Source organism: Equus przewalskii, chromosome 14 (genome assembly GCF_037783145.1).
Source record: "Equus przewalskii isolate Varuska chromosome 14, EquPr2, whole genome shotgun sequence".
Classification (NCBI taxonomy): Eukaryota; Metazoa; Chordata; class Mammalia; order Perissodactyla; family Equidae; genus Equus; species Equus przewalskii.
The window spans coordinates 69,130,729-69,157,437 of NC_091844.1; the positions used below are offsets into that span (position 1 = coordinate 69,130,729).

The 26,709-nt window shown below is 54.4% G+C and overlaps 2 protein-coding genes across 14 annotated transcripts in view; one reads left to right on the plus strand and one right to left on the minus strand.

Annotated features, from left to right (window-relative positions):
• Nucleotides 1-1,529: 1,529 nt before the first annotated feature.
• CIMIP2C (ciliary microtubule inner protein 2C) lies at nucleotides 1,530-16,011 on the minus strand. 2 transcript variants are annotated; one of them, XM_008513044.2, is made up of 4 exons: nucleotides 15,860-16,011; nucleotides 4,587-4,860; nucleotides 3,443-3,555; nucleotides 1,530-1,733 (listed from the first exon to the last, which is right to left on the minus strand). In XM_008513044.2, exons 1-4 carry the CDS (start codon nucleotides 15,931-15,933, stop codon nucleotides 1,589-1,591), a joined length of 606 nt encoding a protein of 201 aa, XP_008511266.1. In that variant the 5' UTR covers nucleotides 15,934-16,011; the 3' UTR covers nucleotides 1,530-1,588. The 2 variants fall into 2 exon arrangements, with proteins under 2 accessions (XP_008511266.1, XP_008511267.1); XM_008513045.2 differs by having other exon boundaries at nucleotides 4,587-4,809; nucleotides 15,860-16,008.
• Nucleotides 16,012-19,359: 3,348 nt separating this feature from the next.
• OTOF (otoferlin) overlaps nucleotides 19,360-26,709 on the plus strand; it is a 99,162-nt gene continuing 91,812 nt past the window's right edge. For 7 of the 12 annotated variants that reach the window (XM_070573067.1, XM_070573072.1, XM_070573068.1 and 4 more), the window contains exon 1: nucleotides 19,571-19,829. In XM_070573067.1, coding sequence (XP_070429168.1) covers nucleotides 19,751-19,829 — 79 coding nt within the window. In that variant the 5' untranslated portion in view covers nucleotides 19,571-19,750. Of the gene's footprint in view, nucleotides 19,830-26,709 lie in introns of all 12 variants that reach the window. The other 5 variants (XM_070573069.1, XM_070573075.1, XM_070573071.1 and 2 more) reach the window with 2 other exon arrangements.

Genomic DNA, 26,709 nt, shown 5'->3' on the forward strand with positions numbered 1-26,709 from the left:
CACCAAGAAAATACGCATCCTTCCCTCCCTTTGCTGGAGCGCCCCCCACCCCAGCATCTCTCCTTGCATCTCCCGGTGCAGGCTGTACAGAGATGTGCATGTAGTAGTCATTCCAGTTGGCGCCCGGCTTCCCAGTCCTCATTGAGGGAGAGGACATCTTGGCCCCACTTGACACCCGTGGGCCCTTGGGATGCAACAGCGTGTGAACAGCAATCAGTTTATTTGCTTTGCCATTCAGCCAAGTCCTGGAATGAATTTGGCCACCACAGGGACCGTTTAGGGCCCAGCTGCTCAGGGACTCTGGGACACAGGAACAGCCCCTTACAGGGGTCTCTGAGAGCTGTCAGATGCCTATCTGAGGGGCACACGGTTTTTCTTGTTTACACTGTCCTCGGGGGAGGTGTCTAAACACTGGCTCCCAAGGGAAGGGCTGTTTCACCCTCTCGTGTACTTGAACCTACAGTAGTCGCCTTGCCTTTAGGTCCAGACTCACCCATTGGGGGGGAATAAAGGCCCTGTTGATTGACAGAGTCCCTTGATCAAATCCAGGAGGTGCTGGAATGTTGGAGAACTCCTGTGGTGTGGTGTGGATACACACCTGGCCTGAGGTCCCCATCGCAGTTCCTGTATACTGAGGGGCTGTCACCCACAGCCTGTCCCCTGCAGGCAGGTGGCCTCCCATGAGATAGGAAGCAGCAGCCTGGTGAGAGCAGACCCTCCAGACCCTGGACCTCTCAGGCCACCTCAGGCCTGTGACCTGGGAACCCTTTCGCGGGGTCCACTTCTGGCCTAGAGGCTCCTGAAACAGAGGTTCCTTGAAGAGTGGCTTAGTTCTAGGTCACTCTCTCCCGTCCCCTTCTAGAAACAGTCCCGGGGGTAGATGCCAAATCAGCCTGTCCATGCCAGTCTGGGCAGAATGCAGAACACGGCTGCTTTACAGAGTTTCTTCTCTCAAGCTCTACAGCGTCCTCTGGAATCCAAGGGCTGCGTCATCCCTGCCCCTCCGCCTCCACGTGGACCACAAGCAGGATGTGTAGTGAAAAGGGCTTGAGAGTCAGAAAGACCTGGACTCAAATCCTGGCTGTGTCACTTAAGCTACGTGAACTTGGGCAACTTTCTCAACCTCTCTGAGCCTCAGTGTCTTTATCAGTAAAGTGGGGATAACGCCACCTCCCTCACAGGTCACCGTGTCGACAAAATGATGCTGGGGCAGGCCTCACACAGGAATTCCTTTGCATCTGACACCCAGTGCAGTTGTTCTGGGGTGACTTCATCCTCATTCTCAGAATGAGAATGGGACCAGTGGGAGCAGATGGGAAGTACCTCTGTACATGAGCAACCTGCCACCAAGACTCAGTCCTCGGTTCTACCCGCCTCCCCCTTGGAGGTCACTGGGCATGCTTTTTCCTGCATTGAACCCTTTGCACTGAGCTTTCCACAGCTCTTAAGACACAGTGCTCTGTGACCCTCAAGAGCTGTCCTGCTGTGCCAAATACTCCTGGGGCTCAGAGCAGAGGAATGGGGGATGGTCATGGCTAAAGATTTTATTCCAAAAGCCAACCCGGTCAGGCCCAGTGGCTCCCTGGCATCACGCTCTGAACTCAAAGTAGCAGTCTCTCTTCTGCCGCTCCTGTGGGGAGACCCTCTTCCCGGATGGGAACGTCTGGTAGGTCTTCAGGTTGTCAGGGGAGACTCTTAAAAGGTGCCACTTCTTCTTCGGGGTCAGAGGAGGCCTGGGGGTGAGGATGGAGCCATTGTTAGGCAGTGTGCCGGGGCGGGAGGGCGAAAAACCACCACCTCAGCTCCACAGGCCCGTTCCCCTGCCTGTGTGGACACTGACCCTGCTAGCTGCCCAGCAGCCCAACATCTGATAAGTCACCCTGCATTTGAGATCAGAATGACTTCTATTTGCACCACAGGACAGTGGCTCAGAGTGAGGACGCGGGTGTCAGACAGACCTGGGATGGACTCTGGCCAAGCTCCCGTGTAAAATGGACTAATGTGGACCTCCCTCTTAGCTTTGTTTTGAGGAGTAAATGAGGCCATGCATATAAAGCTCTTAATATAATGCTGGATAAGGGGCAAACACTCAACAAATGTGATAAGAAATGGCGATGGTGGTGATGCTGATGACAGTGATAGTGATCGTGAAGATGGTGATGATGCTGATGGTGATGATGTCACTGGAGCTCAGGGAACAGCAGGGACTTGCCTCAGGCCACAGAAGTGATCAGGGGAATGGCTGAGTGCAGGCACTGACCATCTTACTCCCAATCAACTGTTGGCCCTTTGTGCTGGGCATGAAGCCATCAGCTGCAGTGCAGGCTGCCGGGCGGTTTGGAAGAAGAACGGAGGTGGGGTGTCCTGGGCACCCTGCAGCTGTGGGAGACGCAGATGCTGCCTGGAGCAGTCTCAAGAGGAGACCTGTCCCCAGAGAGGCCTCACACTGTCCTCAAGGACAGAATGGCTCTGAGCCAGCCCAAGGGGTGGAGATGGCCAGCCCAGAGTCCCGGAGCTGGGGTTGGGAGACTTTGGTTCCCTCCAGGTTCTACTCCAACCAGACTTGCCACCCAGCACAAGTTCCTGAGGCCATCGCTGAGCCTCAGTTTCCCAGATTATAAAACGGGCTCGTCTGTCTCACAGAGAGGAGCCTATAGAGGCAGTTAAACCCGTTTCTTTAAAAACCATTAAACTCTGTGGAAAGGGTTGCTGCTTTATCAATAATGATGATGGCAAGGCTCAGGACTCTGGAGGCAAGCAATGGGTCAGCATGGAGTTGGACACCCAAGACCTGTTCACTGACCTCCTGACACCCCCACAGACACCTTGGCAATACAGACTTCTGATCTCCCGGCCTGGACGCCAGGAGGGAGAGCAAGGAAACTGCATGCCCGGATTATCTCACAGGGCAGAGCTGGCCTTCCCTGGGAAAAGAAGCTCTCCTGGATAAAAGCAGCAAGGGGCAGGCAGGGAGGAACTGTCATATTTTGTTAGATGGACAGTTGGACTTTGAAAGATATTTTTAAGTCCCTAGGAGAACACTTTCCCAGTCTGCACTGGGCTGGGAGGGCCGATTCCCGGCTTTGTGTAGTGCCCTCCAGGACCACCAGAGGGCAGCAGCTCCCCGCTGCTGGAAGTGGTCATGCTCACGTTTAGATGCATGCAGCTGCAAGGCTGCCATTGCAGGGGAAGTCTGCAGATTCAGGCCAATAAAGATTGTGGGTTTTGCTCCCAAACTCCCAGTGCATCTGGCTAGGAAAATGCTCTTCCAGATTCCACCCTCGCTCAGGTTCCCGGCATCCCTCCTGAGGCCCTGACGCCCTTGCTCTATAACTCTGGCAACTCATTTCTCAGTCCAAATGTCTGTCTGCCTGGTTGAGAGCAGGTGCCCCATGTTCGTGTGTTTGCTGAATGTGTGGATGAAGGGAGGGCAGGCACTCACAGGTCGGTGGGGAGGGGGTACCGTTCCCACTCCCTCACAGGCAGCACGAAGTAGGGGACCCGGGGTACCATGCCTGTCTTGTCTCGATAGTACTTCCGATGCTGCTGCGCCATCTACAGCTCCACCAAGGAAGAGATGACAAGTTCTCAGGGTGCAGGAGTGACCTCAGGCACCTGCAGTTCCTGCCTGGCTGTACCTGGGCTGGGGGTGGGGGCCGTCTCCCCTAATGCCCCTGGAGGAGTCCCTAGTCAGGTGTCCTCTCAGAACCTCAGCTCCTTGTCTGTCTCATGGGGATACTGACAAGCACCACACTAGCTTTTCTATGGAGAGTAAATAAGACCAGAGACCAGCAGAGGTGAGGGATGTGCAGCCCAGCTTAGCAGGTGGCCCAGGTAAGCTCCACATGGGTTTGTTTCTCCCTTTGCCTCCCTCCTGGACAGGGCATGCTCTGGGTAGAGCCAAGGTGGAGGGCAAAGGCCTTCCCAGGCCCACTGACACTGCCCCAAAGCCCCTCGGAGTCTGACAGCATCAATCTGGTCCTTTCCCAGGGGAGCCTGCCTTTTCATACAGTTCTCCACCCTGAGGACCAGGAGGCACCTGTGTCCTTGAAATCAGGCTGGGAGGGATGTTGGTAAGAGAAGTGAGGGAGAGAGTGAGATTTCCAGGAACGCAGCAGAGAAAGAGCTCGGGCCCCCGCTAAGGTGAGTGAGTGCCTGTGGGGCCCACTGGGAGGTTTCCGAACCAGATCCATGGGGGCTTTAAGAGCCAGAGGTGCAGGACAAGAACAACAGGGTGTGGGCAGGTCCCCTCCATCTGCCTCTCTCCCCCTGAGGGCAGTTAGGCTCCAGGCTGGGGCTGGGGTTGACTTGGCACGTCCTCAGAGGGCCCATGGAGCAGGGAGGTGTCAGGTGGGCCCCAGGTCCTGGTGGGCAAGTACAGCTGAGAGTGGACTTGGGCCTGGAGCTGGGAGGATGCCTCGTGGGCCCTTTGCACACGTGTGATTCATCCTATGGGTGAACCTTGGGCCTTTTTCTCAGGTAGGAGGTAAGCGAGGATCCACAGGGCCAGGAGGCTACTGGACAGAGGGAAGGGGGGTGGGGTGCAGGCAGGGAGGGACGGCGGCAGCCAGCCTGGGGCAGCCCACCTGGTAGAACCACTTGAGTTCAGAGGAGCGGTCACTGTCCAGGTTGAAGCGGGTGTAGCTGGGGGCGCGCAGCCAGTGGTCCCGGGTGTGGGAGCAGTTACTCAGCACGAAGCTGGGGTTTGGGGAGAAGATGGTCGGAAAGTGACCGCCTTTGCTGAAGGGAGTGTAGCTCTTCTCCAGGGCTGCGTTGCGGTGGTCCTGGAAGTACTTGAGGGTGGTGGCGCTATAGGGGGAGCCGAGGGAGAAGGCCACACTGGGAACATGGCCTTGGTACCTGTGATAGCAGTGGGGCAAGGGAGGGAGAGATCAGTGAAGGGCTCACTGGGGGTGAAGTTGGTGGGCCCCACTCGCCTCCTCTGGGCCTCGAGAGGCTTCCTAAGGTGCACTGCCCACCTCGGGTCTCTGAGGAAGGACAAGTCAAGGAGACTCTGGGCCTCTTCCTTCCCCGAACCTCTAGGATGGTCATCTCTGCAGACCAGAGGCTTACACAGGGGCCAGAACACCTGGGTTCCAGTCCTGACCCCTCAGCAAGGCTACAGGCAAACCACTCTCCCTCGATGGCCCTCTGTTTACTCAGGGATCAGCCAGACGATGCAGGGGCCTCCAGCTCTGACATTCTGCAGTTATCTCATTAAAGGGCAGAGAGAATATGAGAAGAAGTTGGTGGGGGCCCAGCATTGAAATGTGACGAGTGTCGGATGTATTATGGCCGAGGCCTGGGTTCAGATGCTGCAGCGTCACTCCTAGAATGATGACGACCTCACAAGACGCCACTCAGCCGGCCTGCAGAGCTCCACCAGGCTTCAGGAGCTCCGAGAGCTTTAAAAGGACCCTCTGCGACCAAGAAGGCCAGTGAGAGGGACAGGAGACTGGCGAGCAGAGACTCCTGGGGACATAGGACAAGCAGACACAGTGCACTCAAGAACCCTGGTTAAGTGAGGCTCACACAGAGAGCCAGACTTGTCTTGGCAAAGTGAGAGGAGAGTCATGGACATCAGAGAGGGTAAGCGTCAGACTCTGGGCCCACAACAAAGATCAAAGCTTTTCCGGTCAGCACGCCTGCCTGAGGGCTTCCCCGTCGCTCCTCACCCTCTGACACCCAGCCCTGCCCCCATGATGCCACTGAAATCGCTTTTGATGAGGTCATCAGTGGCCTTCCTGCAGCACTGGGCATTGTTGCCCTCTCTTCTCGAAACACAGCTCTTAGTATTTATCACACTGTTCTCTCATTTCTGTTGATTTTCACCTACATCTCATTCCTTCTCAGGCTCCTTCTCATGATGCTCCTCTTCTGCCCATTTCCTTTGGGGTCTGTCCTGGGCCCACACAGTCTTCCTAGGTGATGGCATCCAGGCCATGGCCTTAACCTTTACCTGTGTGCAGATGACCCCTGGTCTGCATCTCCAGCCCAGAAGTTCCCTCCAGCTTCAGACTCCCGTAAAAAGTTGCACACTAGACATCGCCCATGGATGTCCCCCGGGCATTGTCTCCCACCCTCTCCATCCCCAGCAGTCTAGTCCATCTCAATGAAGGCCACTCCCCAGATGTCCAAGTCAGAATCGTGGTCATCCATCTCCCTCAGCTTCACCCCTCACATCCATGCAGTCACCGCGCCCTGCAGCTCCATCTCCACCAGCTGAGCTCTAGCCACGTCACCTGCAGCCTGGACCATGGCAGCAGCAGCCTCTCTGTTCTCCTAACTGCACGGCACCTCCAACCCACTTTCCGTACTTCAACCAGATGGAACTTTCTCAAGTCAAATCCTCAGCACGGCCTTCAGGGCCATCTGTGATCTGACCCCTGCCTCCCTCTCCAGCCCCACCATCAACCCTACACCCTGGGCGTGAAGAGCCATTTGCAGTTCTCTACTGTGACTGCTCTTTCTCCTCCCTCCCCGCTTTCTTCCTCTCCTTCTCCTCTGGGTTCTTGCCCTGTGCCTCCTGTCAGCGGGAATGCCAGGTCTGTCCTCTACCACCTCTGCTCCTTGCCTCCCAGCACTAACTGGTCCTTTCAGACTTGCCTAAATATCACTTCTTTGAAGAAGCCTTCCTCACCACCTCTTCTAAGGCCGGATGTGTCCCGCACTCTGTTCCCATTGCACCCCAAAACCCTTCCACCAGCCATATCTCACTCGGTGCTATTGTCCGCTTCCATCTTTGCCTCCTCTGCTAGACTGGGAGTTTCTTGAGGACAGAGCTGGATCACGTTTTACTTATCTTTGGGCCCGCTGTTCTCAGTACTGGGTCTGGCACATGGTAGGTAGGTAGGAAATGTTTATCGAACAAACGAGAAGATGAGTGGCTGACGTGCTTACAGTACCAGTGACGCTTACGGTTGGACCTACACACACAAACCCCCAAAGACCAGTGGCCATGCTCCCAGGATCGCCAATACATCTCCTGAGACCACCCACCGTGATTCTTGCCCTCAGCTGAGTTCCCTTACCACACATCGAAGCTCCATGAAGCCAGGGAGCCTGCCAGGTCATTGCAACCCGTGGGCTTCTCCATTTTAGGAGCTTGTCCTCCATGGGAGGCTAAAGAACACTGAGGTCTTTGAAGTCAGTGCTTCAGTAATTAGCTCTGAGGGCTGCTTCAGGCCTCAATGTCCTCCCCATAGAATGGGTGTTGGACTAGAATTAGATGGCCGTGCGTGATTTCCTTCTTTAATCTTCAGGTGAAAGGCAAGAAAATTCAGCATGGGGATGACTGATAGGCCTTCCAATTGTTTCCCAATGTAGGCAAAATATAGTCCTTCCTGGCTCCTGTCCTACCCCCCTCAGCAGCTCCACCTTCCAGGAATCCTGCAGCATTGGAGGTTGCCCAGGCCCGAGCAGGCCGAGGAGGGGAAACCCTCCACTGGACTCCAACCTTCCTCCAGCCTCCTCTCTCTTGTCCCTTGGCTTCTCTCTGCCATTGATCCCATGACCCTGGGGGTCCTAACCCTCTCCCACCTGCCTCTGCCCTTCTGCTGGCCCCTCCTGTGTTCCTTGCTGGTGGCCACATCACATCTCTAAGGAACACTCTACCTTCTGCTTTTATTTCTTCCTCTCCTATTCTTGCCTTGACCTCCCTCAGTCTGACCTCTGACCCACCACTTAAATGTGAACCTGTACTTTTTCATTAACGTCACCTAAGATCATCCAATTGCCAAATCCAATGTCCTTGGCTCACACCACCTCTCTGTAACACTCACACTGATGAAGAAACTGATTTGGAAGAAACACAACCTGACAAGTAGAAGCAGAGCTCCTGAGAGTTCTTTGTGTTATGTCTGAAAACCAATCAAAACATAACTCAATGATCAAGAAGTCAAAGACAAGCGGTAGGCAGATGCTCCTTCCTTCACGCCAGTGAGTCCTTCCTTGTGGAGGGAGCTCCCCGCGGAAGTGTCTCCATCTCCCACCCGCCCTTCCACGTTGGAGGTGGAGGAACATCTGCCTGGTGTGTTGAAGGGAAAAAATGGGGCTTGCTGAAGCCCACCACTCCCTCCCCCTTTTCCTTGGAAGCGAGGAAGCCCACACTGCTCCTCCATGCCCTGTTTTGGGTGGACACACGCTGTCCTTCAGGAAGAAAGCCTGCCCCCTCCAGCCCTGCCATCTCATCCTGCAGTTCAGCGTCAGCCCCGCTCTCCTATATCAGCCTTCACTCTTTTATCTGACTTCTCAAGTGGTTCAGAACGTAGGGAATGAAAGTGGTGCTGGTCATCAGGTGCTGCCAAACTCCAACAAAAAGATAACACGGTGACAGAATGAAAACTAAAGAAAGCTTGTCGACGAGATTCTGTAGGGAAAAGAGCATGACCCAACAATAGCAAACTGGCCAATGAGAGCCAGCCCTGACGGCCTAGTGGTTTAAGTTCGGGGCAGTCTGCTTCAGCAGCCCGGGTTCGATTCCTTGGCACTGAACCACACCATCCGTCAGTAGCCATGCTGTGGCAGAGCTCACATAGAAGAACCAGAAGTACTTCCAACTAGAATTACAACTATGTACTGTGGCTTTGGGGAGGAAAAAGAAAGAATTCTCTTTAAAAAAGCCAAAAAAACTGGTCATTCAGTATAAAGGCAGCTGCTGGTCCTTTTTGGCATGAAAGAACTCTGGAAATAAAGAACCCATAGGCTTTTCAGTGACAAAATCCTGCCAACTGGGAGGAGTCAACAGAAAAAAATACTCAGTAACGTAGAAACTCTGTTGGAATGACTGGTGGTTAGGTTCAAATCTACTTAAGGGCAGAACTAGGAATAGCAACTAGGTGAAGGCTGGTTGGAGAATAGAATGTAAATGTTATAAAACCTGTCCAAGTAAAAATAATTTAAGCAACAAAAATTGAGGAGCGGGCGGAGGGGAGATGGGAGTCACTTACTAAGAATTTCTAAAGCAGAGTCAACCCATGACATTTAAAATTGAAACATTTATTTTTAAAAAACCCCACATATAATGACTCTAACTCTTCAATGGTTTTTATCCTCTCTCTCTCCCTCTCTAGATCTTCAGAGGGTTCTTTTAGGAACTAATATCTAAATATGTAAAATGAGTTCACATTTATGTAAAGTCTAGGTATTCTTCCATTTCACTTCTGTGTGTTTCTCTTCAGTTAGGTTCTAATAAGATTAAATTTCATGTTTTCCATTTTGAAACAGCAACTATAGTATGAACATATTTTTATAAAATTGCTTCGTCTACCTTTCTCACCATCCATTCATCCACCCATCCATCTAGTCTTTTCTCTGAATATACACATAAAGAGAAACCCAGAATGAAGTTCACCAAATGCCAATCCTGCTTAATTCTAGGTGTCTAGATTTGGGGTGGTTTGTTGCTTTCTTCTTTGTATCATTTTTTTTAAAAAAGAGAATCAGATGGCCTTAAGAGTTACTTTATTGGAACCTACTGCGTGCTGGCACAATGCTAGGTGTTGGGAACTCAAAGGGCCGCACAGCTCAACCCTCCTTCCTCGAGCCTAGCCCCTCACTCAGTATTCATCGAGTCACGGGCTGTGGGAGCGGGGCTGTGCTGGTGGTCAAGGCTCTGACGCTATTAAACACATGGAGGGACGGCCCATTCCCACGGGGGAGGGAGCATCGGTGGAGCTCCATGCAGAGTATCCCTTGGGTGAGGCTTTGAGGAAAACCTCAGTGTGGAGGGGGATAGACTGGAGTCTGGCTCTCTTCCCCTGCTCACCTTCTAGGTGCTGGTGTTGCCTTCAGGGTCCTCTTTTCAGGGACCCTCTCCCTTGGGAGACGGCGCCCATGTTAGACTTCCAACACCAAGGACACCCAGATCTGTGTCTCCAGCCCCAACCCTTCTCCCAGCTACAGATCCACACACCCGGCTGTCCACGCAGGGCTTGCCCATGGGTGCCAGACGCAGCACGACCGAAACTGGCCTGCTACTCCTCCCTTCCTGGTTAACGCCACGCCACCCACCAGAATCCACCCGAATCCGGGAACCACCCTCCCACCCTCCACACCTAGCCTTTCCTAAAGTCCTGCTTTTGCTCCCTGCTTCACCATTTTCCCGCCACCCTCCTCCGTCCCACTGCCACAAGCCTGCCTCTTCACTCCCCTGAACAGTCTCAAATCTCCTACCTAGTTTCCTAGACCAAGTTTCACCCCCTCCAGCCTGTTGTCCACACTGACGCCAAAGCGATCTTTCACGAACACAGGTCAGATCACCATGGCTCACCTCTCTCTTCTCACCCCCACAGGCGCTCTATGCCCGAAAATGTTACATCTCTGGGACCCCACATGCTCTCCAAGCCTCCAAGGCCTCACAGACCTTCCCTCCACCTGGGATGCCTATCTCCTCCTGCCCCTCGGGGCATTTCCTGCTCCCTCGCAGAGCCAGGGCTCTGCGCCACCTTTCCGGATGGCACACCCTCTACCGAGTATTTCCCCTTCACATCAGGATTGTCATCCTTCATCCACACTCAGATCCACATTAGTTCATCTCTTCTGCTAATCTGTGTTCTCCTTTATCCTCAGCACCTACACAGCACCTGACACGTGACAAGCGCTTAATAAACGTTCACTGGAAGAGGCAGAAGTCCAGAAACCCAGGGGCACCAGGCCCCGGAACGCTGTTTTAAAAGGGGCAAAGCTCTGATGTGCAGAGTGCGTGTTGGCATAAAGCATCCCACCCACAAGGGCGTTTGGGCTCCTTGGAAGAAAGGAGCTATAGAAACATGACGTGTTCCTGTGACTCTTCTCTTTGCCACCCCCAGGCTCTCTGCCATACTCCTCCTCTGCTCCCTGCTTTTCCGCCTTCTTTGAATGCCGAGATATTTGCATCCCAATAGAATAGACCTCTCCTCCGCAATCCTAAACTCGGTCTTGGATTCCGGATTCCGTTCAGAACTTGCTGCTCAGGGAGGGTCTGTGTGATGCTCGCACGTGCACAGGTTCACTTAGTTAGCACTCAGCGGGGAGGCCATGGCTGGCTCAGTCTGTCTGTTGTATGCAGTTGCATTTGTGTGTCTTGGGCATGACCCCATGCAGTTCCATAGAAGAGCCTTCCCGAGGCCCATTTGTGTTGTTTGTGTGGCGGGCGAAGCTGCAGAGAACAGAGGGGAGTGGCAGGTTTCATAACCGGGCACCAAATAGTCCCTATGGCACTGCCACCCCTCCTCCTTGACCCTTTCACCTGTCCCTGCCACTCGCCCACCAGCATATCACACAAGCCAGGAGACTGTGCTGAGCTGGTCCCTCGGTGACGATCCCGTGTGCATGCTGAAGTCCATTGTGGTTCCAGTGCGTACAGCGAGCCGTCCCTCCCTGCCTCTTAATAGCAATGGTTGGCCCCATAGCTAACATTAAAATTAATTACCATGAGCCATCCGGGATCCCATGAGCAGCCTTATTAACTAATTAACTTGTTACTATTCAACGTGTCCTCATTCCACAGGCACCCTCTTCTCCACAACACTTTCTGCTGCGTACGGTTCTGATCAGACCCTTCCCCTGGGCAAAAACTTTCAAGGGCTCCCCATTGCCTGTGAAATTAAGAACGAACCGGGCCAGGCACTCAAGGCCCCGTTTGACATGGGCCCAGTGAGAGGTCTTTCTAGTCTTATCATCTACTTCCAGGTCGCAGCTTTTCCACTCCAGCCAAACAGGCCACTTGCTGCTTTGGAAGCATAAGCTGCCAGTACCTGCACCCTAAGCCTCTCCTCAGGCCGTCCCCTCCATCCGGAACCCACCTCTCTCCTCCCACTGTGATCTTACCCATCCTTCAAGGTACGTCTCAAGTACCCCTTTTCTGGAGCCTCTTCTGACCCACCCATAGACTATGCCTGTCCCCTCCACTGAACTGCCTTCACTCTGTGTGTCCTCACGTCTCCAGTCACCCTCGGCTGTGCTGTAGTTCTCCGGGCCTTTAGCATAGTCTTTCCTCCTGAATTATAAGCTCTGCAGGGAGAGAGGGCTGAATTCTACTCCTATTTGCATCCCTGGCATTCCTGGCGCTCAGTAGACGCTCTGCAAATATTTGTTGAATTGAACTGACAAATGAAGGCACATTTTTAAGGGCTGGTGATTCTTCTGGAGAGAAGGAGGGTCCCTGTTACAAAGCCCAGGTCTCCAGGGGCCCCTGACCCCCTCTTCCTAGGAAGGCCCCTGAATTCCTCAGGGGTGGTGCGTGCGTGAGGCATCATTACCTATCTGGGCACACGGGGTCTCCTACTTCCTCCGGGGCAGGTGGCCTTTGTTTCGTGCCCCAGATGCCCTGGCCTGTCTTCGGGGCGGCACCTCCAGTGACAGGGCCTGGGCTGAAACGGAAGGGGCTCCGGAAATGCAACGGCCAGATCCTCCTTTCCCCTCGCCTGGCCCACATGGCTCTCACCCTGAGACGTGAGGTCTCAGGCCTGAAGAAGCCAGCAGGAGCAGATGGTGGTGTGTACGAGGCAGCTGGGACTGGCTCATACTGGCTCAAGAGAGCCGATTACTAAATCTTGAGGATTTTTGTGAGCCCATTGTTAAACGAGCCAGTATTAATAATTAAATTATATAAAGTTACAATTAAAGAAATTATATGGAAAACAAAGGTGATAAATATTCAAAATGCACCACTACCTAATGCTGTAATTATGTTTTACTATTGTCTGTGTTCTTGAGGTTATTCACGTCTGCCATGTCTGGATGGGGGAATTACTGTGCAGTGATGTGCCACAGCACATTTCTTCCCAACTCTGCGCGTGACACCGTGTTGACAGCTTGAAGTCAGCTACGGCAGGAACATTTATCCCACAGAAAATGGGTGAATGCTCCAGATCAAGGCTTCTTCCCTCCAGAGAGCTGGTTGTTAGACATTGACCAGTGCACCACTGGGTGTGCAGGTCTATTGTACTGGGATTCTGGCGAAAGGGACACAGCCACCTTCGTAGGACCACCCTCTTGACAATGGCAGGTGTGGAATGCGCTGGTTTTAGGGTCCCAAGGTCCCTGAGGCCCAGACCCAGCTCAGCAGCTGCCGTCCCAGGCAGATGGAGAGGGGCGCTGGGGCGCAAGTCCCCCCACCCTCACTCCTGGTGAGAGCTCTGGGCAGGAGCTCTGCGCCCCAGGGGCAGCAGCAGTTGGGCACGAATGAACGCAGAATGGCAGGTCAAGTTCTGGACTGAGAGCCTAGCGAGGTGTGATGGGAGGCAGAGAGCAAGGGGATGGATACCACCGAGATCTGACCTGCAAGGAGGAGGCACAGAGTCTCACTGAGGCCAGTCTCACTCATTACAAAGCCTTACAGTCCCAGGAACTCCAACCCAAGAGTTCCCTGCTCACTGCAGGGATGGCACACAGGCCAGACAGTGGCAAGGTGCCTGAGGGCTGTGCCACCTGGAACAGCAAGAGACCAGACAGAGCACCCTGGCTGCCTAGTCTGAAGACCAGCGTTCTATTTCCCTCGGTACCTAGAATCAGGCCTTGAACGCTGCAGGATCAAAGTAACCATAATAGCTAACAATTGGAGGGGTGGAGGAGCCGGGGTTTTGAAGTCACAAAGACATGGCTGGGCAACTTGCTGAATGACCTTGGCAAGCTGCTCATTTCGCATCTGGGTTGTTGTGAAGATTTTTTTTTTTTTTAAGTTTGTAAAGAGCACAGCACAGTGGCACACAGTCAGTGCTCATACATGGGGGCTCAGGCCAATACTACGGGGCGTCAGGAACCTGGTTCCAGCCCAGCTCTTCCATCACCAGCCTGGGGCTCAGGCAAGTTCCCCTCAGACCTCAGTGATGGCATCTGGAATGGGAGGGGGCTGGGCTACATGATCTTGGAGGTCCTTACCACTGTCAGTATTCTCTGCCTCTCTGAACTAAATGGTAAGGGGATGATTTGAGTGTCAGAAGAGACTGGCTGTGCTGAAAATCCTGCGATTAACGTTTTAAAAGACACACAAAAATAATAATTATCCAAGTGTGGAGGGGAGTCTTGGATTCTTTCATTAAATTAACAAAATTGCCAATGAGGTAGCATTTAGAAACATAAGACGACTCAATTCATTCCTCATCGTTGGGGATTTTTAAGGAGAGCATATCCCTCCCAGAAAGATCCAGCTGAGAAAGCAGCAGATACAGGCTCAGCCGTTCAAACTCGCTCGTCCGGGCTTGGAGCCTCATTTATGATTCACTTGTTATCACAATTTCTAGATCAATCACAGGACAGGGAGCTCCAGGGAACTGCCGACAAGTGGCACTGACAGACAAGCATCCTGGGATTGCTTCTGAAACATGCAGCTCCCTCCCCCACAGCCCGGGACAGAGTGGGGGAGCCGTGGGGGAGGGTTAGGCGCCAAGTGGAGACAGTGGGGGTCTTAAGAAAAAAACATATCAGTGTATAAAATCAAACCTCATGATAAAAACCCAGAATCTATCCAAGGCTGCAAAGATGGCTTTGAACCAAACCTTTTGTATTTGCACCAGACTGGGAGCCCCTCAAAGGCAGCCCCCTACTTGTTTGTCTTAACACAACACCTGGGACATCCCAAGCACTCAAGGAAGGAATGAAAGAATTAATAGGAAAATCCTAAGTCACCTTTCCTAACACACCTGGGTTGACTTCCGGAAGACCTGATGAATCAGCTTTGTCTGATGGGAATGGAGGTAGTGTTTGAGCTCCCCAAGGCCCAGAGAAAGGTCCTGTCTGCAAAGAGGCCGGAATAAAACCACAGCACCAGCCCCTAGTTACCACACTACTTCCGTGTGCAGAAATGATTTTAATATTACAGGTCTTGATTATTCAGCTTCAAAACAATCCAACCTTCATACAAAATATACTGTGAGGTCTTTTTCTCCTTTGGCAGTCTGTTGGGTTTGCAGGAGAGAGCAAGTAGGTTTTTTTTCACCCACATGGAGACCCTGCCCGCAGAATTCTCGAGACATTAATTTCATTCATTCATTCTATACAGATGTGCTGATACTGTGCAGGTTGCTTAGAATCTACCTCCGCCCTCGATGCCCTCGTTGAAGGAGAGAGAAGACAATCGTACACCCCAGAAGAGCAGGTTGGGAGTGGAAATCTCGGACACTTTGGGAGAAAGGGCCAAAGAATGGAAGGCAACAGTCAGACTTGCATCTTCCATGTTTGGGGTTTGAAAACACCCAGAGAAAGGAAAGGGAGGTTTGGCCCCACGTCTGAAAACGCTGAAGGCAAGGCAGCTCTAGGGGCTGGCATGCTTTCAAAGCCAGCATTCTGGGAGGATTAACCGAGATCAGTGGGAGAACTGACCACAGCGGATAGTGCACCCTACTACACATTACTGCTCATCCTGCCTCACCAGATTCTTCGACACCCCCCACCCCGGGGACCGCCTCCCCGGTCTCCTGCGCTCCTTGAACCGACAAATACTTATTTCGCGCTAATCCTCGGCGCCCCGCCGGGTGCTGCGGGCTGGAAGAGCCTGCTCCTATCTCGGGACTCCTCCCACTCTCGCTCCCGCCTGCGAGTCTCCAAAGCCCCGAGCCAGCGCGGTGTCTGCCTCTCCTCCCGCTTACCCGGACCCCATCCACTGTTGTCTGGGTGGGCTCGGCGCTACTAGGGACCGACGTCCCACGAAGGGGGATCGGCAGCCCCCGCGCGCGCTCAGCCACTGCCTGCTCTGAGAGCGTGCAACCCCGCGAAGCCCACAGAGCCGGGCGAAAAATTGGCGCCCGGGTGCCTTCAAACCCCGAAGGCGCGGGGGCGGCTTTCGACCACCGACGAGGGGTTTTGCGCAGGGGGAAGGGGGACGCCCCCAGGGACTCTGACCGGCAGGTTCAGGCGGGGCGCGGGTGGGCGGCGGCCTTACCCGGGCACGAGGCCGAGGGGCACGTAGGCGGCATTGAACTCGGTCGGGAGGGTGCCTGCGCTGCGAGAGGCCATGGTGGGTGCGGCGAGCCCCCGCGCTCGGGCGCTCTCGGCCGGACGGTAAACAGCCCGGGGTCACCCGGCAACCGCGCGCCTGGTAACGCCAGTGGGGCCGCACTGCCGCCGAGTTCTCGGCCCCGCGCCCCGCTCGCCGTCCTCTTCCTAGAGCAGCCCCGGCAGGGCGCGCCCAGAAGATGCCCCGCATCCCCGCGTGCTCTGCTGTGGACCCCGCAGATCGCCGCTGCCGCCCAAGTTCAGCTTTCACATCCAGGAATGGGCTCATCTCCGAGCTTCACCGCCGGCCGGGGTGTGGTGACGCTCAGATGTGGGACAGAGGTGGAAACTCGGCGGGGAGGCCCGGCTGGATGCGCCCTAAGTGTCCTGTCCGCTGCAGGACTCGCGGTGACCGGGCTTGGGACGCCCTCGCTTTGGAGGCGGCGCAGGGGCCCCAGGAGCCATTCCTCCCCTGTGCTGCCCGCCGCGCCCCAGATCCCCAAGGGGCGGCGTTTTCTCCTTTTAATCTCTGACTCTCCCTGAGAGCTTCCTTCTCACCTCGTCTTACCCGTGAAAATACTCCACAAAAGTGGCTTATAAGTAAGAGGCAGAAAGCAAATCGTGAAAAGGTCTGGGGGTGTGATTTACGTTGGTGCCCAATTCCGCAGTTCGGTGGGGCCTGCCAATGCACAGACTTGGCGTGTTTGCTCCAGAGCGCAAACCTTCGGAATTCCGGGTGAGGTTTTCTTTGTAATAATGCCTGTCTCCTGTAAGTGGTTGGTGACCCCACGCCCGCCAGGATTTCTCCAGTGACCTTCACATCAGCCCTGGGCCTTGTGTAGGGCAGGGCAGGGCCTTAGGTCCTTAATTGGGAGGTAACATGTGATGACAGCCTCCAAGGCGCCAAGCTCTTTGTGACTTGGACCCCAACCTGCTCCCTTCAGCTCCCCTTCCACAGTCCTGGCATCAGTAAGAGCGCTGGGCAGTTCACCCTCGTCCTTTGCAGTCTTGTTTCACCCTGTCGAATGAGAAGTGTCGTTCTCACAGTTTGACTCTGTAAATGGCATGTGGTGAAGACCACACACACTAATGAGCTCACAGGAAGCTGTTGCAACCAGAACTCTCAAAAGACTTCCTCTGACAGATAACAGTGGAATTGGGGGGAGCTGTAGGCTTCCAGAGTTGCAGGAAGTAGGAAAACTGAGGCCTGGGGGAAAGGAACTGAAGAGGAATGAGTGGCTGCAAAGGAGGTGGAAGGACTCTCCACTCATCCTTCAAAATGTGGTCGTATCTGTATGTTTCTAAATTCCCCATGCGGAACCCGGGCTGCAATAAGGAAACCATTAGGAAAAGTTGTTAAAGAACCACCGTCAATTCAGGTGTGCCATACTCCGGAAGTTGTTCCTGAGGACCCCCACTGCTGCCACCAGGAGAGGTCGAGGACTCACTCCCTCCCCCACTCATGGCTTCCAGCTGACTCTGCCCGTGGACCCATCACCCTGTGTCCCTGTCTTCTAGTCCATCTGTCTCTTCTGCTTGAGGTCCAGTACTGTATCATATTTGTCCCTGAATCCCCAGCACCTGGGACTAGAAGGCATTTAGTGCATGTTCTTTGAATGAATTTTATACTAAGGGTTGTTGAGATGGGAAACGTCTGGAGAGTGGAAATTAAAAAGTGGGATCTGGCTTAGGTTTCAGAAGGTGGGCTGGCTCAGCTAGGGGGTGCTATGTTGGCGGGATGGAATTGCTACTGTTTCATAGCTCTGGAAACTGAGGTTCAGCAAAGCTCAATGCCTTGCTCAGGGCAAGCTCACAGGCTTGCTCCCAAACATGCACAGGTCTACAGGAGGCCTCATGAAACGCCTTCCAGGAGAGAACCTCCAGAGGGCTCAGGGAGGAGGTGGGTTTTCATCCTATCACTTGCCACCGATCCTTACGAACACACATCACCTGACTACCTCATGGATGGAACGTGCTAGTGAATTTAGTTGCTTAAAAACAAGACGTTGAACTGGTTTTTAAAAAAATTTAGACATTCACTTGTATTCAATAAATACAATATTCTAAAATATTCTTTAATGCAACATGGCTAGATAAAAGTGAGAAAAGAGAGTAGGAATTGAGGAAGGAGAGAGGGAGAAAGAGATAGAACATAATTAGAAAGAGACAAAAATAGGGCAAAGTAGCAGGGAAACATCTCAAAGGAGGGAAGAGGGCTCTTGTCATCCTGCAGGTCCCTTGAGCTGTAGAATCAAAGGGAGTAATCTCTTGTTAGCATGCTGTGAAAATTTAATATTTCTCTTTTTGAACCTTTAGACTCTGTTCCACGTAAGTCCCCAGGCTCACCCTGTTGTCCTGTCAACATTCAGTGGGCATCCTTCTACACACACGATACAGTGCAAGGCCCCGGGGATGCCGAGGTGCAGTGCTTCAGGGTCCCCCGATGGGGAGGAGGGGAGGGAAGTGAAGCAACCCAGTGAAGGAGTGAGATGGGAGGGGCGGGGGCAGCACAGACAGGACCCTAACCCAGCCTGGGCGCAGAGGCATTTCTGGGAATGGGCACCAGTTGGCCTGAGTCCAGGCAAGAAGTCAGGGTGGGGTAGGGGCATTCTGTGCAGAGCAAACAGCAAGAGCAAGGATGCCCTGAAAAGGCTCCAGGTTCAGGGATGCCAGCCAGCCTCCAGGGTCCCTTTCCCTATGAGCTCTTCCTGGGGTCTGTTGCTGGAAGAAAGGAGGAGGCAGTTCTCCTTTGGCCCTTGGAAATTCTACCACACACATCCCTTCTCCGACCCCTAGCAGCCACTCCAGCCCATCTCACCACCCCTAGCCTTCTGCATCCCCGGGCCCAGGGACAGGGCTAGGTTAGTGCCTGCACCTTCAGCATTGCCCTCGGTAGAATGTAAGCCTCTGAGACCTTCACAGCCAGGCATCTCCAGTCATGAGCCTGGCTCCTGAACTCTCGTCGAGCAGCACCTCCAACCTCCCAGAGCAGGGGGTCAGGACCAGGCCTTTTGGGGGCACAATCTCCACGAAAGCAGGCAGTGGAAGTACATTCCCCTATTCTCTTAGGGCTCCCATTTCTGACACCAGTCACCAGGCGCAGCCTTGATGTTGTCTGGCAGATGCTGATTTTCCAGCTGGGGGACCCTGGGTTGGGATTTCCACACAGCACGTGTGACCCATCCAGAGCAGCCAGCCCCCCTGAGCCTCATGGGCATCTGCAGCCCTGGTGGCCAACTTGACTGTGAGGGAAGAGGTATGGATCACCCCAAAACACCGGGGCCAGTCCAGCTTTCTGTGCACAGGGATCATGAAGTTCCTTCTCCCCCGTGGGAGGGGGTGCCTCAGCCACACGGCCACCCCTTCCCCACTCATACCCACCCACTCCCATCTGCCCACTCCTGGTGGCAGAACAGCTTGCCTAGCAGGGCACGGCAGAGTCCCGCTGAGAGGTGGGCAGGCGGCTCTGCCCCAGGAGCTGGGAGAAGGCACCTGGAGCTGGGCAGGGCTTTATCTGGGAGCAGACGGCTGCTGAATAATGAATTCGGACTCTGTGTCTGCACTCCCAGGCTGCACGCTGGGTGCACAACACACACACACACACAGATACACACACGCTGGGCTGACAATTTGGAGGGGCGGGGGCTGGCAGGGCTGCGAGTCTCCGTGAGTCGCTGGAAGGAGCAGCTCTGCTAGGTTGCCTTGGTCTCTGTGGGCAGCATCAGAGGGGGCGCAGGGGGAGGAGGCGCAGAGGAGGGAGGCGTGTGAGCTGCGCTCCAGCCGCCAGATCCTTCACTGGCTGCTCCCGCCAGGCAGCGCCCAGGCTCTCCACACCAGCATGGCTCTGCTCGTCCACCTCAAGACGGTCTCAGAGCTGCGGGGCAGGGGCGACCGGATCGCCAAAGTGACTTTCCGAGGTAGGGAAGCCCCTGTCTTAGGGGGACCCCAGCTCTGGGCTGGTGGGGATAGGGCAGGGTGGGGAGGATGGATTGGAAAAGTTCTAGCAGGGTTGGGGCAAAGAGGCTTTTCCTGAGTAGCCATCTGCCCCTGGCCTGACTGGCCATTGTGGTTTCTTGAAGATCAGGGTCCCCGGGTTTCCATGTCTGTCTCTCCTGGGACTTGCCAATGTAACAGTGCCTTTGTGGGGTGCGCAGCCCTCTCCCTGCAGGGGTCCTGGGGAGGCAGAAGGGAGGACCCCACCCCTGGGCTCAGGGGGACCCAGGGCTGAGGGGCCCAGCCAAGCAGAGCCTTCCTGGCTCCTCCTCCTCTCCTCTCCCTCCTGCAAGTTGGTTTCCTTGGGCACAGGGTGGGGGTGGGGTCTGCAGCCTGGAAGACCCAGGGTGGCTCCTAGAAACTGGGCAGACCGTAGCTCTCTGGGCCCCAGCATGACGGGGATACTGTTGGCTTCTCACAGATCTATCTGTGGGCAGGGATCCTGTGAGCCCCGCCAGCCTCCCCCTCTGTCAGTTCTCTTCCTATCCTCCTTCCCACTCAGGCATCCAGCAACCATTTACTATGATCTATGGGCTGGGGGGAACCCCAGCCCTGTTCTCAAGGAGCCCACATTGATGGGGCAGGAGGAGCTGTGGGCAGACAAGTAGGACAGCGGTGTGATATGATAAGGATGGGGACCAGTGAAGCATGCAAGCTACAGAAGCAGCACCCTCACCCAGGTTGGACGGGGAGGGGCACGATCGGGGAAGGCTTCCTGGTGGAGGTGACACTGAGGTGAAACCTGAGGGACCAGCAAGAGGGAGCAGGGTGAGGCGGTGAGGACAAGGTGAGGCAGTGAGGACAAAGCAGGCAGAGGGGACAGGATGCCCAAGGCTGGGAGAGGAGCTGGAACTTGGAAACAGACAGAAGCTCCATGAGGCTGGAGCCCAGAGTGTGTGCAGGAGCTGAGACAGGAGAGACAGGCAGAGCCAAGGAGGTGAGGCTGGCCTTCACCAAGAGGACAGTGGGCAGCTCCTGAGGGTTTTAAGTAGGGAAAGGCAAGGCCACGCTTACCTCTGCTTTTTGCCCACCCACCTCTGCCTCTGTGCCTGGGCACAGCCCCGCCTTCTGGGCCAGGGACATCCCAGGCAGCCTTTGACCAAAGGCCAGGGGACTCCCCACTAGACATGGCTCCTTCTCTCCCAAGAGTGGTCTGAGGGTGGGAGTGGGGTGGGGGCAGAGCTGAGAGAACGCCACCAGATTAAAAAGCAAAGTGAGCACTGGGGCCCAGGCTGGACGCACATCTGCACCTGTGTCAGGAGGAAGAGGTGAGACCATGGGGCAGCCCTCCCCGGAACTCTCCAGCAGCAGCCCCAGCACCACGCCACCCCTTAGTCAGCCCTCCCTGGGCACAAGGCCCTGGGTTGTTCACAGGGAGGCCTGTTGTGCACAGGGACAGGCAGGGGTGGAGGGGTTGCAGTGCCCCTGTCGGCGGGAGGGGGAGGACGGTGTGAGTCAGGCCACCTGTTGCTTCCCACACCAGCCACATGACTGCCTTCTCTGCAGCACCCTGGATCGCCGCGTGCCACCTGCCACTCCTGCTGGCTGTAGAAAGAAGCAAGTGCGCCCTTTCATCTGTGCAATGTGTCCCTGTGTTGGACAGACAGCACAGTACTTGGCTGTTTAGCTGCAGGTCGCTGTGTTGCTGCAGCTATGACAGGACAGTCCCAGGCTGCACAAACCTGTCCCATTTGCAGGCAGGGAAACCAAAGCCCAGTCGTAAAGAGGTCTGCGTGGCATTAGTGGAGGGGGCCGAGGCACGGCGGCCCCAGCTCACAGAACCTCACCCCAGCCCTGGTCGCTTAATCCTGAAAGCCCCTTTCTCTCCTCCTGGTCAACTGGGCAAGCACCTGTCTGATGCCCACCTTTTTCTTTGAGCAGTGGGGCTGGCCCTTCGGCCTCAGCTGACCACACAGGGATTAGCCTATTTGCAACCCATGCCATCTGGGCTAAGTGGAGAAATCCACTTCCAGGCTCGGCATCTGCAGCAGGTGGCCACAGGCAGAGCTCCTGGGGAAGGGGTTGGGCAGATGGCAAGCAGGTTTCCAGAAAGACTTTTTTATAACAACCAGACCTGCCTCAGTCATTCACCTGCTGCATCCAGCAGTTAAGTATAGACACCCAAAAAGAGCATCCCTAACAGTAATTCAGAGGGAACTGACCCATTCTAGAACACTCCACAACGTCTCCTGGCACACACAACCACCGGTGTTCAAGCAAATCGCTGCAGGGAGAAATGAGACACTGGTGACCAGTCAGAGGGAGATGCTGGCCCCAAGCTCCTCTGTTCCCTGGAGTGAAGCTCGGTGCCAGATCGGCTGAGGGAGCTCTCTGGAGAGTTGTGCCCGTTGGCAGTGGCCCACGTAGACAAGACCAGCTGGTTGAAATGCAGCTCGGCTTTCCGTGCTGTGCCATCTAAGACGCTTAGAAAAGAGCTCTAGATATGGGATCAGACGTCCTGGGTCCTCCCTGGGTTCTGCCACTTACTTCGCCCTTTTGACTCTCCATTTCCTCCTCTGTAAAATGGGTATGATGGTAACACCCCCCTGACCAGGCTGCTTCAGGGAAACAATAGGTATGGAAGAGTTTGAGGAAAGAGCTTTCAAATGACTGACGTGTTTGAGAGGCGGCCATTCCATTCTGCTTAGGAGCAGCTGCCGGCTCCTGAGTTATCTTCTCTCCAGCCAAATTTCCTTCTTCTGGCAGCCAAGAGTGAGCAGGGAGGGCATGTCTGAGGGCCTGGCCTCTGCTCTGTAGGCCCCCCGCTAAGATGGTCCACAGGAACTCAGGCCTGGGGCAGACTAGACCTGAAACCCCTGTTCCCATGTGGGCTGGGCATGCACCAGCTTTGTCCCCGGCCACCCCTCTTTTCCCACCATCCCCGGTCAGTCAGCTGCCCCACTCAGGCTCACCCAGTGCTCAGCACCCAGCTCTGTCTCTAGCTCTCAGCTCTCACTGCCCCAACGGCCTCTCTTAACCTGGTCCTGCTCTTATTCATTCATTCACTGAATGCGCTGATAGCTGCGGACAGGCCTAGGACCCTGGGGGTGAAAACACAGCCCCTGCCCTGCAGGAGTTACAGTCCATCAGGTCAGACAGGAGACACCAGAAGGCCTGGACCTCAGTTCTGGTCATGCAGCAGGCCACGGGGCCTCAGGGCCTTGGCTCCCCATGAACAAGATAAAACAATAGTCCCCATGTACCCCTGAGGCCTGCAGCCAGAATCAGGAGTGGGCTGTCTGGGAAGGAGCCGTCTTGACTACAGGTTGCTATTCAAAGAGAGAAGTATTAGTTTAGGTTTTGTCCTTTTTCAATCCCTAAAATAATTCTCAGCATCAATCAGAACCACGGAACACAGGGTGGGAGGGCCTCGAAGTTCCTCCAGTCCAACTTTCTATCCAGTTCTCAGCCCCATCCGAACCTGGGAGGTAAGGGCTGTCAGGGATCCAAGTGACAGACTGTCTGGGCCAGCTCTGCGATCGCCCCTTTCTCTTCATCCCTGAGCTTTCTTGCCAAAGCACTGGGTTTGGGCATCTGATGTGTGAGATGGTGGTACCTGGAGGCTGGGTCTCATCTCCTCATTCACCTGAATTGGTAAATGGCACAAAGGTTTGTTTTATCAAGGCTTCCCCTTTGGCTCAGCTGACTTCTCCTCCTTACTCCTCTCCCCACCCCACCCCACTGTGTTCCCACTACGCTGATCTGCCATTCTCCAAAGAGGCCAAGCCCTAAACATCCTTAGGCCTTGAAACATGGTATTTCGTCTGCCTGGAATGACCCTCACCTTCTACGTTGCAAACTCCCATTAATTCTGTTCATCCTTCAAGGCAGGGATCTGATCTTAGTGATCCTAACTGAGCCCCACGCTGGCACTGGGCCTAGTCATCAAATGAATCCGAAACGGCTTCTAAGGGATTCACTCATTTGTAGGTTTAAATTTTTCTCCCACTGTGGCACTGTCACTCTTTGACTCAGTCTCCCCAACTGTGAACTAACTCCCCGCCCCCACAGCTTTCTATCCAAGGGGGCTCAGAGACTAGAAGAGGCCTCAGGAGCTGAGAATCAAGAGCCCCGGCCCATGCTCCCTCCATCACCCTCCCAGCTCAGGGAATCTTCTGAGGCCCCAGAGGGAGGCTGGCCTCATTCTCCAGCAAATGTTGGGGAGTCCGGCTCCAGCCCACAGATAGGAAGCAAGAGGGGCTGCCCATGGTCCCCTACTTCCCAAATGTGCTCTTTCCTAGCATTGCTGCTACGGCACATGGTGCAGGGTGGGGCTTAAAAGGCAAACCAGGGTCTCACAGTCTGATAAGGGGAGAAGAAACGTGTGCAGGTATAATGGAGGACATTGCCGACACAGGAGGGCCAGGGTGTGCTGAGGGGTGAGGGTGTGAGCTGCAGCCTGTTCAGAGGACGGCAGCTTTCTGAGCTGCAGAGGTCAGGGAAGCCCTCGTTAAAGGGGGAGAGGAGGAGGAAGAGGAGGGAAGGGGAAGCATTTAAGCTGGGTCTGGAACAGCTGCTTGCACATGTGGCGATGCAGAAGGCGAGTGAGGAAGGGTTGTTGAGGGATCAAGGCCATTCTGGGTGAGGGACTGACAGGACCCAAGACCAGAGGAGGGAACTCCCAGTTCAGGACAAGGACTGGGAAGCCACTAGCTTTGGCTGGAGCAGAGGCTGCAGGAAAAGGGTGCGGAGGGATATGATCTGGGGGAGGAGCATGGGGCCCGGTGGGTGATTGCATGCTGGGAAGGAGTTGGGGCCCTGGCCTGAGCACTGGGGACAAGATTCCCGATATTGTGGGCTGGAGGGACCACCTCAGACCCCAAATTAGATCTACTTTCCCCATTAAAATGGGGGAGCTCTCCCTCTTGATGATAACTATGACTTCTATTGGGAGACTTCACTGCCCTCCCTGGTGCCCCCAGCCCTGCGATCCTCCTGGGGTGTCTGGGCCTGGCTGTGCACTCTGGCCCCGTCCAGCACCTCCTCTCTGAGAGGATGGAGGGTGGGCATCGCCCCCACTGAAGGCGACAGATAGAGGGGAGCCTTAGGACAGCATCTGCAGCCCTTGCCTGGCTGTGGACACACTCCGTGATTTTGCTGTCCACTCGAGGGATGTGCTCCTAGTCCTCTGCTCTTCCCAGCACACTCAGGCCCCTCACAACCTGGGGACCTCCTCGGCCTAAAGCCTCAGATAGTGAGTGTCCCCCTCCCCCCACCCAGAGCAAGCCAATGCAGACCTCAGAGAGCAGGCAGAGCCGCGGAAAATTCCCCAGGCTTCTGCTGCTTTGATGAGACGAGTGTGTTTTCATGATATGGAAATAACCATAAAACTGTCTTCTGCTACAAAGGCCCTCGGCAGAAATGCTGCTGGAAATGTGCTCAAGAGCAGACTTGCAAATAATATCCCTGAATTGCGAAGCCTGGGTTTTCTTATCCTCCTTTACTGAGAATATAAAAGCTCCATCCCTCCCAACTCCTCCCATTCCCGGGTCTGATCTTTTTTTTAATTATTAATAACTTTTTATAACGGAAAACCTCAAATATATACAAGAGTAGAGAGGATAGCATAGTAGCCCCGAAGTTCTCCCCATGAAATCTTAACCGTTATCAACTCATGGCTGATCTTGTTTCATTTGTACCCCATCCTATTCCCACACCCCAAATTATTCTGAAGCAAATCCCAAACACCGCATGATTTCATCTGTAAATATTCAGTACATAGCTGTAAAAGACAAAGACTCAAAAAAACCCCGCATACTGTATCACTCCTAAAATTCACAATAATTCCTTAGTAATATCAAATATTCAGTCAGTGATCAAATTTCTAATTGTCTTAGTGATGTCATAAGTTTTCTTCTTATTCATTAAACGCTACATTTTAATGTGTCTTGCAAATCAAGTACTTAATCATTCATTCACTCATTCTTTCATTCATCCTGGTAATAATATTCATTGGGAGCCAGATATGTGCCAAGCGCCATTGTACGCACTGGGATGACAGCAGTAAATGAGACAGACATGGTCCCTGCCCTCAAGGGGAAGACAACCATTGCACAAGTCACTGTGAGTGTGATGAATATTCTGGAAAGGAAGGTACAGGGGCAAGGCAGCAGGAGGCAAGGGAAGCCCACTCAGACCGGGAGGTCTGGAAGCTGCCCTGAGGGTGAGTCAGAGTTCGTTAGGAAAAAATGGCGGAAGAGCATCTATGAAGGGAGGTGGGTGTGGGCCAGCAGCACTGGTGCCACTCAAAGTCGGCCACCTGGGGCCAAGGAGATGAAAATGAAAGCTGCACAGGGCCCAGGAAGGAGCATTTCCTGAGCAGGGGATGGGCTGATATTTAAGCCAACCTTGAGGGATGACAGCATTTTGGCAGGAACGAAACCCACGACAGGCCCCACTCCAGGTGGAGGGGCTGATATCAATACAGAAAATAGTGGTGTGGAGTGGTGTCAAGTGTTTGGGGAATGGGGAGTGCTTGCTGGGCTGTGGGAGGCAGGCAGAGGGGAGGCTGGGGCCTAAACACAGAGGGTCTTCAGGGTCACACTGTGGAGTGTGAACTCGGCTTTGTACGTGAATGGGACTCACCATAGCTCTTAGCAGGAGAATGGGACGGGAAGATCTGGTTTTGGGTAGACACTCTGGAGGTCAGGACCGCAGGTCAGGAGCCCAGGGAGGAAGCTGGGACCAGGGACCTGCAGCCGAGGGCTGAGCCTCAAAAGGAGGTGCTGTGGGTTTGGAGAGAAGGGGGGACATGGGTTCAGGGAGAGGTTATAAGCTTTGAGGTTGGGAATGAGTGAAAGGTCA

Excerpts from the sequence above, each read along its gene's own strand:
- CIMIP2C (XM_008513044.2), bottom strand. The coding sequence starts at position 15,933 with ATGGCCTCTCGCAGCGCAGGCACCCTCCCGACCGAGTTCAATGCCGCC. Across the intron at positions 3,556-4,586 it reads AACTCAAGTGGTTCTACCAG|ATGGCGCAGCAGCATCGGAA; the intron begins GTGGGCTGCCCC and ends GTGGAGCTGTAG. Across the intron at positions 1,734-3,442 it reads TACCCCCTCCCCACCGACCT|GCCTCCTCTGACCCCGAAGA; the intron begins GTGAGTGCCTGC and ends CCTCACCCCCAG.